The sequence below is a fragment of the Micromesistius poutassou genome, assembly GCF_964030765.1.
Source record: "Micromesistius poutassou genome assembly, chromosome: 10".
NCBI lineage: Eukaryota > Metazoa > Chordata > Actinopteri > Gadiformes > Gadidae > Micromesistius > Micromesistius poutassou.
In genome coordinates, this window is record NC_140280.1 from 20,667,589 (window position 1) to 20,678,211 (window position 10,623).

Here is a 10,623-nt window from a genome sequence, read left to right on the forward strand (position 1 = left end):
CAACTTCTTTTGCCATTCCCTCGGTCAGGTCCGCCAGTCTTCCCCATGATTGTGAACTGATTGATTTTCTACTGAACCAGACTAAGAAACCATTTAAAGGCTCAGGAACCCTTTGCAGGTGATTTGGATTAATTAGCTGATTAAAGTGTGACACTTTGAGTCTGCAATATTGAACCTTTTCACAATATTCTAATTTTCACGAGATTGAGGTTTTCATAAGCTGTAAGCCATAATCAAAATTATAATAAATAAAGGCTTGAAATATCTCACTTTATTGTTTATTATTTTACTTTTTACTTTAAGATAAGTTGAATTACTGAAAGAAATGAACTTTTGCACGATATTCAAATTTAACATCCACTACACAGGACATTGACTGATTGATTATGCAGTCATTATCAGATTTTCTTTCTTACCATCAGCACCTGTGAAACCTACAGCGAGTTTGGACTGGTCAATAAACATTACACAGTAGGCCTACTAGTGGCCACCACTGTCTGTTCAAAATGTTCGAAAAAAATGTACGTTTCCCGGAACACATCACTAGCTGCGAATAGGAAGCCAACCTGAGCTTGGTATCATGGCGCCATACAGACTATACAGACACTGTCTAATACAGGACGTTTCAGTGAATGGCACTCAACTAGCACTTTTTACTGACATAAAGCACGTTTTTTGTACAATTAATTGTAATTATTAAATGTCTGATATTTGTATTGCCCCAAATAGTAAAGCACTTTGGGAATACTATCAAATATATTTAAAAAAATTTTTTTATAAAATTTCCTGCAAACTCTGGTTGATTTCAGAGAAACCCCAACTTGTCCTGAATGCAACTTCCCCAAAACCTTGGGATAGGTTTCTTAGTCAGCATTAAACTCTGGTCACAGGATAAAAGCGGTTATGCAAGGTCCAACAACTCTGCCATAAACAAGTTTCAGATGTCTACCTCATATTTGACTTGATCAAATGCTGCACAGCAACATTAAACTAGGTTTTCATCAAGACCATTTAACCCTTTTTGACGAATGGAAGTCGACCATCGATCAACGTTAAGCTGCATCTACATCAGCATGATCAGAGTAAAGAACACCCAACAACAAAAACACATTGGACAACCTTTAAAAACAGTATTGGCATGCACATATAAAATACAAGACAATTGCACTTTTCTCATAACAAAGCCACTTTCAAATGCCACGTACATTTGTTGCTCTGCAAAGCCCCAAATTGAAAGTCAATTTTGCAAAAATGATTCATAAACCACACAAATTCTAGAATCACACTTCCCACCTTTTGCAATGTTGAGACACGATCAGTAACCTTTAAAAAAAAAAAAAAAGTTTTCCTTTTCTTATTCAGGACGAGTCCTCCCTTCTCCACACGACTACCATGTTCTTATCACTGAGCGCCACCAGGTAGGAGAGCCCCTGGCCCATGGCCACACTGTTGATGCAGGGGGCCTCCACTGGGCTGGAGGCCCTCATCAACGGGGCCGGCCACTCCAGCACCTGAGAAGAACCCCAAAAGACCCTGGTTAGCAGAACAAAACCATCAAACGCCCCTCAAAGATCCTTGAGTAATGGGGTGTACTTCAATAGCAGATGACCCAGTAGCCCTATCAACCAGCAGGAATCTTTGTTTAATGAACCTAGACAGGGAGTTTTCCAATAGGGCTTGTACTTGTGTGCTGTGACATAGCGATGTTGCAAGGCAATGCCCGCCTCTATTTTGAAGTATAGGAGCATTGGAATGTTATTTCATGTGTTGGTAGTTAGGCTTTTTTCCTCATTGTTTGAGCAATGAATTGTGAAACTATTTGTCATTATGGGGAGATGTTGAGTTTGAAACTGCCACAGCGATTCTCATGTGAGACGTGACAGTGTTCATTAGCCTAGGATACTGTATCTATTCACGCTGATAGTACAACTCTCTTGAGCCATGGCAGGTCTGATGTGTCACCTCAGTGGGGGGAACCAGGTCTCTGCGCTGAGGGCTTTCTGCCAGGAGGAGGTTGTTCAAACTGTAGGTCCACAGCCGGCCCCCGTCGTCCCCACACACCAGGTAGCCTTCCTCTGAGAAGGACACGCACACGGTGGGAACGTTAACGCTTGACAAGCTGATTCCTTCATATTCAAAAGTGGATGTTTAATTCAATTGATTCAGTCATGTAGTTGAAGACACAATAGTGCACAGGGAAAGATAGTAAGAGTCATTGATACACGTTTCCTGTTTATTCTATCAAACCTACATTCACAGAGGTCCAGCCCAGCATGCCTTTTACTGGTGTCAGTAAGTAGGTGCTATGGAAGAAAATCTACCTTACATTATTATGCTAACATATACTTTTCATCTGGCCTATATGCTATATAAATATAACAATGGTGAAGAAAAGCTTAAGAAGACAAGTCACCACTCCTCTCTAACTGTGGCCTGGAGTGGTGCCATAAGGTCTGTTGAATAACTTATCTGTGTTTACCCACTGACATAGAGGTCAAGGATCAGGGTGACCTGAGGCTAGTCTAGGGGCAAGGACAAGCCGGACACCCCATTCTAGTGTCGTAAAACTGTTGCTGAATCATTCACAAAAATTCCTGGGAGGATGCGGGCCAGGAGGGAAACTAGAAAAACAACAGATTGTGAAACTAGTTAAACATGGTGTGTGCAGGAGATATCGTAAATAACAACATCCTTGATGGACAGAAAGGGAGATATAAGGAGGGGCCCGTGACTAGCTCTCCAGTTCTTTGTCAAACCAACTCGGCTTTGCTCTTACTTGTTCGCGAGTAAAAATAAAGTCTTTTGTCATTCTTGCTCCGGTCTCCTCAAACTCTCTTATTTAAAGTTTTTGTGTTAAATGCGGTTTATCTACCACAGTGCCAAATACAGATAAAACCCAGCTCTAGTTAGCTCTGTAAAGCAGGCTTAGTGCGCCATCACATCACTCTTGGAGGAACGAAGGGGTTGTTTTCAAAGCGGTGAGAGTCCACTAGCACATATTTTTAATGGATCCAGTAGCATCCACTCTCATGACTCTTGAGTCAGGCTTGAGTCAGGCTTCCAACCGAACCAAAATTTGGTCATTTTTGTAAAATCTGTTGTTCTTTTACGTGTCTGTGGCATCTCCCATCGGGTTATCCACGCAATGGTCTGAGGCCAAAAGTTAGTTAGATTTATGAGGCTATGCCCTCATAACAAGCTTGGGCCCTCCGTAGCCCCCCAAATTTCAAAGTCATAATAATTAAACAAAATGATTATGGAATTGCTGTCTGCGGGCGACTCAATGAGCCACAGACAGTATTTCTATAGAAGGACACCAAAGTTATCCCACATGTTCTAGTGAACTTCAAGTGATGGGTGGATAATGCTGAATCCAGTTCACTTAGGGGGTGCCAGTGAGGTGAAAACCCGCCGTCTCCAGGTCTGTTTATGTTTACTTCACTCCTGGTGATCGTTTCAATCACTTCTATCGTTCAAACTGGATATTGTTGAACTTTGTTGTTCAGACTGATCTCCACGTCAGATGGTTTCATCCAAGATTTCACTTGTTATCGGCCTGGACGGAAATCAAGACTATGCTTTTACTTTGCAGATCATAAAAGGTTACACAATAGAATGATGAGGTGGTTAGAGAAGATACCCATAACAAAGACAACAACCACTAGGCTGTTGTCTTTTAGGGTTGGGGTTAGACAAAGACAATCTAAACCCTAAAAGACAATCTAAACCCTGCGTGTGTGTCTCTCTCTCACCAGGACAGGTGCTGAGGGCCAGGTAGGGCACACTGGTGGTGGCCCACTGCAGCTCTGCCAGCAGCACAGCCTCCACGCTGCCGCGCCTCTTGGCCTGGCGCCGCGTCTGGCCCAGGCTCCACAGGTAGATGGAGGGATGCAGGTGGCACTTGGAGGCTAGCGGGAGAGACCACACACAAAAGTTTAGTGTTTCCCCCTTCAAATCATTTACAAAAAGACTCACTGTGTAGAGATAGTAAACATTTACAGTCGAAAACAGCCTTCAAAATACAGCATGAGACGAGGTTAACTGAAGCAAGCTGATCGGTAAATTAAGCATTGGTTTAGTTTCACAACAACAACAAATACAATAAAGGACAACCAATAGCTTCCCTTCACGGAGTGCCCGACTCACCCACAATGTCGTCCGTCAGGAACCCTAAGCCGTCGATAGTGCGGTAGCTGTGGTCTTTGTCCTCCTGCTCGTATATGGGGAATGTAATCTCTATCTCTGCGGCCCTAAGAAAAACACAATCGTCTTTTATGGCTATTAAGCCACTTAGCTTAAGTCGGCCTGGCCTTTTCTAATGCTGTGGGGAATAACTATAAATAAATGACTATTATAAGACATATAACAATATTTGTGTTACACACTAAAACAAAAACAAAAAAGACATTCTGCTCTACCAGGAGATAATGACGGAAAGGCAGAAGTAAGGAAACCTATAGAAGTGCATTTCAGAGTGCTGTAGTATTTAATCACTCAAACATACACTACCGTTCAAAAGTTTGGGGTCACTTTATTTTCGAAAGAAAAGCAGTTTTTTTCCAATAAAGATAACATTAAATTAATCAGAATAACTGTTTAGACATTGTTCATGTGGTATGACTATTCAAGCTATAAATGCCTTTAATGGAATATCTACATAGGTGTACAGAGGCCAGTTTCCAGCCACCATCACTCCTTTGTTATACTGGTACATTGTTTAGCTCATCATGTTAAAAGTCTAATTGATGATTGGAAAACCCTTGTGCAATTATGTTAGCACAGCTGAATACTGGAAAACATGACATTTTCTGGGTGACCCCAAACTTTTGAACGGTAGTGTAGGTTGGAAAAAGTGACATACCATGAAGACATATCGAAATAAAGTAAAGTATAGAAATATGGACTAGCTGAACTCAAGTGGTCCCAATGGTAGTCTGGATGGAGTCTAAAGCGCTGATCTGTCCCACTGATGGTCTCACCTCTTCACGGAGCCTGGGCTGAGCTGGGTGTTGAAACAGTGCAGGCCGCTGTCTGTGGCGGCCAGCAGCTGGGTATGGGGTGACCCCGGGGGCAGGCACAGGTGGAGAGGGGTGCTACTGCACTCCAACACCATCAGCTGACTGAAGACACAGACACAGATGTTGCAGTTGACATGGGGGCATGAAAAAACACCAAACCACCTGCGGAGCGGAGCGGTGAGGACAAGACAGAGCACTTAAGATGGCTTTCATCTTTGAATATATCATCAACCCTACATGACCCAAATCAGTTGTTGGATATTTTGTCACATCCTCTCATACATGTCACTTTTACATGCAGTTAAACTACAGAAAAACTGTTGTACGTGAGTAGCCCCGTATTCTTTAATATCTTGTCATATGTTCTTTAGCCCCACTGTACCGACCGCAGTACTGAGATCAAATGTCCTTCCAGCTGCTTGGGATGAGCCTGTAGGCTTGGTTAGTCTTAATAGTACTTAGTAATGCACTCACCTGGTCTTATAATTGTACTGGCTGTCGACTCCACCGATGTCCCACAACGTGATTTTGTTATCATATGCCCCAGCTGCAAGGCAAGGGAATGAGGTTACCAAACAACTCCCCAATAGTCTCAGTGAAGGTCCTACAGAGCGCCGTGGAGTTAAAGGAGAACCAAGTCCCCCATGTTTAAAAACCGGGGGCTGCCACACAGACCCTATACAACAGCCCTCCATACGGTGGTAGATTACTAAGACCATCATAGGTGTAAGTACTAGAACCAGAGAGGACCACTCACTGAACAGGAGGTTCCCCTGCCGGGGGCTGAACCGGAGGGTGGACAGGGCCTTGCGGCTGGCTCGGAACTCTCCGTAGGCCACGTTGGCCTGGGGGTGGATCAACTTCACCATGCCCAGCTTCCCCCCCGCAGCCAGGACGCTGCAGAGCCGCACCGGCGCGCCGTTGTCCCGGGACATCTGCACCGTGGACCAGCCCAGGGTGAAGAACTCCTACACACACACACACACACACACACACACGTTTGTGGCTTTCCCCCCCCTCTGGGTATGTAGTTAAATTAAAAAATAAATCATGCTCTTTTCTTTCCTCTCTCTACTCTTACCAACAACAGTGTTAGGCAAACCCTGGTCGGCATTAGCTCAGGGGGTAGAGCGGGTTGGCTGGTAACCGCAAGGTTGCTGGTTCTATCCCCGGCTCCTCCTGAGTGTCAAGGTGTCCCTGAGCAAGGCGCCTAACCCTAACTGCTCCCGACGAGCATGGCTGACGCCGCCATGAATGTGTGTATGAATGGGTGAATGTCAGGCAATATTGTAAAGCGCTTTGGGTGGCCACTGGTTACAAAAAAAGCACTATATAAATGCAGTTCATTTACCAAACCCTATCAGGACATCAACAGTATGGAGATCTTATAAGACCAGAGCTCTAGCTCAATAGGTGTGTGATGCAGGACGTGGTTCTGACCTCGCCAGGGACTTTGTACTTCTTCATGACCAGCCCAGTCTCACAGTCGATCACACAGAGCGAGTCTCCTCCACACGTAGCGACCAGGCGACCCCCTGCCGTGAAACCTGAGACACAGAAATCCACTCAGTACGCTTACCTGCATGGCATAGGTTCAGGCTCAGACACATGCAGATACAGTGCGTGTTGTAAAGGACAACTCATGGCAGATCGTTATGATCAACTCATGGCTAGCTTATGCAATTTTATCAAAGCCTTTTTCCCCATTGTTGAAAGTATCAGCGATCACCATGCTCTGACAAAGGAAATGAAGGGTCATAGGTCATAGCTTACCATCGTTAGCATTTCGACCCCTGCATATGACCACTAACACCACAATCTGAAGTGGTTGAATTAGTTTAGATTGCTCCATCGATCTCAGAAGGACCGGGAGGACGACCATTCACACCCATTGAGTATGTTCAGCGTTCATTCATGTTTAAATTGGGTTGTGAATGAACCAAAATGTGCTAGGCTACTCTTTTTGCATGTAAATAGAACCAATACCAGATGAATGGCCTTTGGATTGCTCGTCAAGGGAAAAGGACTGCTACACATCAGCTTGGGAGTGCCATGTGTCCTTAAAGGACAATTCCGGTATTTTGAATTAGAATTTGTAATCACAGCTATAAATGAAACATTGTGGTGGACTTACAGCTGGCGTCTCCTCCACCATGGGGCAGAGGCTGGAAGGCGCAGGCCCACAGCGCGGTGCTGAGGTCTTCAGGGCTGTTCTGCTTACTGTGGCACTGGAGCACATGGAGCGGTTTCAGCTGCACCCTCTCCTCTTCTTCCCTCGGCTTCAGTGACGTGTAAACAACAGAGAGCAACGATTAGGCCCTCTGTGAGGTCATGATGTCATGTCAAATGGTGGATCAAATCTAAACAAATAGCTTGTCCAGTATACTGCGGGTGCTCACCTGAGGTCTGACGCAGCTCCTCTTCCTGGGGGACCCCTCCCTGTCGACGGGGGTTCCTGTGCTTGTGGCGTGACCCTGGTCTCCGGTGGCTCTGCGTTTTGGACGGCCACTGTCCTCTTTGGGCTGCGGTTGCTCAGCCAGACTCTTCCTGGGGGTCTTCACCCTGACAGTGGGGTGAGCGGCCAGCTGGAGGGCTGCTGCCTTGCGGGGGCTAGCCCTGACGGCTCCAGCAGGGCCCGCTCTCTGTGGGGGAGGGACGAGGGGGCCAGGGGGGTCCTTGGCGGGGGAGCTGCAGGCGCCTCCTCGGGCTCTTTTGCGAGGGGTCAGCTGGAGATCTTGGTCCAACAGAGCATGCTTCCTCTTGACTGGGGAGTTAATCACCTGAAGCAAAGAAAATAATAGATATCGTAAGCATTATATGGACCGTGAACAGTATCTATATCCATCCATCACACGCGCACAGAAAGGGTGGATAATCGCTTAGTTAGTCACCATAGTTTCCACGTATTTAGCCAATCACACCCACTGTACATTGACTAGATTAGAGCCCAAACCAAACTGCAAAAACAGCACCAGCCTCGTAATAGCATTCGTTTGACAGAGTTTAATATCTTCAACAAAAAATACGACACAGCAATTGGAGCATTACATTGTTCTCCTCTGTGTTTATGGGTTCCTGGCTTTTGTCACCTTCCTCGCTCCGCTGAAGCAGTGAGCACAGGTATTCCTTGGCCAGTATCCCCACCTCAAAGGGAAGACAATTGATATTAGAGTCATTATTAAGAAGCCCAAAAGCAGTGCATTAAAATCCACTTGTTTTCATATTTTGAATATTATGATTTTGCTGTTTACCATGCATCTCTGAGGTTTATTACTAACTGTGGAGCCCTGACCCATCATTGTGAACTGTATTCTCGAGTGGGATGGCCTTCTTTGTCCACCAGGAGGCTGGGACACTGGTGCACTTTTATTTACATGGCCATGCTTGGACTACTGCCCTCCTACATCTGTAATCTAATCACACGGAGAAGTGTTGATTCTTATGGTTTGCGTTCAAATTATCAGTTGTTGCTGTCTGTTCCATTTGCCCGCACAGGAGTGGGAAAAAGGGCTTTCATGTACTCCTTACATGCTCCTTCTACATGGAACACGCTGCAAAAAGACTGGAAAATAACAGAACTGAACAGAAATTTCTTTGAATGCTTTTAAATCCAGGCTGAGAGCACTTGAGACAACCTCCTTTACTTTTTTTTTCACTTGTTTTTTTTATGTTGTAACTAACTTTTGCTGCCTCTTGGCCAGGACTACATTGAAAAATAGGTTTTTAATCTCAATGGGACTTTCCTGGTGAAATAAAGTTTAAATAAATAAATATTGATCTGGTAATTGGCTTTAAATAAGAACTTTAAAAGGTTTCTGCTGACCAACAAAAAAATGGTTTGAATATTCAACAAAAAACAATCATAATAGCTTCATAGATAGAACACAGCAGAATTGTTTTTTCTTTCCAAAAATAAGGAGCATGTTTAACTTGGTTCATTTTTTTTAACTCGGTATTGTTAGATCAAACCTGAGATAACCTATCTCAGGTTATCTCAGGTTTGATCTAACAATACAGAGCAACACAGTATCTAAAAAGCTAGTGTCTGAGGTTATTCCTTGTCTTTCATTAACTGACATACCAGGGAAAAACAAAAAGGTAAAAAGTAAACGTCTGAGCTCACCCTCCATCGGGTGTAGTCTCTGGTCGAGTTGGGTCCGAATTGGATGCTACATTGAGCCGTGGTCACAAACTCTCTCTCCATGTCCTCCGCTTTCTCCTGGGAGATCCTGTCCAGGAGGCCAAACTTTGTGTCCCAGACGGCAACAACCTGTTACACATAAGCAGGGCGGTAGAACCGGACGGTGTCGGTGTCTAGTCATTTACACTATGAGTGAAAACTACTTTTGCATAATGCATACGTCAGGGTTATTGTTGCTGTTGTCGTCGTACCCTGTTGTGGAGGATGCTGCTGCTGGTGTGTCGGACGTGGTCGGCTCTGCTGCTGATGTCCTTGTTGTTGTACATCTTCAGCTTGGGCAGGAGCACCATCAGCTTGTACTCATCATTCACCTGAGGGACAAACGTACGTTTGACTTGCTAGTAGAATGTATGATATATTGCATAACACATCAAAACTGATAGAAAATACTGCTGCTGTAGAGTCGTTTCCCTGTATTTTCTTTATTAATGCTGTTCCTCACAGTGATATAAATGTTGCCGTCCAGCTTGAGTTCTTCCAGACCAGTGAGGGAGTCCAGGGTGGTGACGTCCTCCATCTCGTTGTCCGAGAGGTCGAGGGAGCGCAGGCTGGGCAGGGCCAGGCCCTGGGGCAGCTCCTCAAGACGGTTCCCACACAGATTCCAGGACTCCAGCGACTGGAGGCGGGACAGCAGCTTCACGGGGAGGTCTTTACATTCCAGCCCGAGCCGAGAGAGACTGAAGCAAGCAGAACAACACAGGAGGTCTCTTCTTAATCATGAAAACTGTTCCTATTCCCATTTCATTTAATAACAAACAATATGCCACAATGACTGGAGTGCATTGCTAGTTTTCAAGCAGTTGGTAGGAAATGTTACCATGCTAACCAAGATGTCCAGCAGACCTCATTTTGATGAATACTAGCAATGGCCCTCATGGTCTTAGCCCTACACTCCAGTCAACATGGGATAATAACAGGTACACTTACTTCAAGGTTTGGATTTGTTCCAGTGTTTTGGTTTTGGGAGACGCCCTCTCCAATAAAATATTTTCTGTTATCTTCTCCATCGCCTTTCTAAAATAAAAAGAAAGGGTTGTTTAAAGCAAATGTTTAATATGGACTATAGTTGTGCAAACAAAAATAATGCAATGTTGAAACTAAATATGACCGGAATACTCTATATAATAATTTCGTACAAATGGCTCGATACACCTCGCAAAAGGTACGATCACGGAACCGAAAAGAACGAGGTTTACACAACTTACCAACAGCAGCCTCGCACTTTACTTTGTGCTTTTATTTTGTAGTATATTAATCGAGAATTAAGTGGACTGTGCAATGTTTTTACAAACTTGTTTTTAAATTACTGTTAGATACCGTACTAGTACAAAACAAGTATAAATGTATATATTTAAGTATAATTCACACGCTTCTCACCAACTTCACCGACGCTGCAGCCTCGCT

The 10,623-nt window shown here is 44.5% G+C and overlaps 1 protein-coding gene across 1 annotated transcript; it reads right to left on the bottom strand.

The window, feature by feature from the left end:
* Positions 1–1,153: 1,153 nt before the first annotated feature.
* lrwd1 (leucine-rich repeats and WD repeat domain containing 1) lies at positions 1,154–10,623 on the bottom strand. Its single transcript, XM_084474483.1, has 16 exons — positions 10,597–10,623; positions 10,147–10,233; positions 9,662–9,896; positions 9,411–9,530; positions 9,142–9,288; positions 8,067–8,162; positions 7,418–7,798; positions 7,153–7,297; positions 6,459–6,565; positions 5,776–5,986; positions 5,493–5,565; positions 4,980–5,120; positions 4,147–4,250; positions 3,753–3,908; positions 1,963–2,075; positions 1,154–1,511 (listed from the first exon to the last, which is right to left on the bottom strand). Exons 2-16 carry the CDS (start codon positions 10,224–10,226, stop codon positions 1,359–1,361), a joined length of 2,262 nt encoding a protein of 753 aa, XP_084330609.1. The 5' UTR covers positions 10,227–10,233; positions 10,597–10,623; the 3' UTR covers positions 1,154–1,358.

Coding starts and splice junctions, on each gene's coding strand:
- lrwd1 (XM_084474483.1), bottom strand. CDS start 10,226: ATGGAGAAGATAACAGAAAATATTTTATTGGAGAGGGCGTCTCCCAAA. Junction 9,289..9,410: donor GCAGCATCCTCCACAACAGG/GTACGACGACAA, acceptor TATGTGTAACAG/GTTGTTGCCGTCTGGGACAC. Junction 3,909..4,146: donor CCTGACGGACGACATTGTGG/GTGAGTCGGGCA, acceptor CTCTCCCGCTAG/CCTCCAAGTGCCACCTGCAT.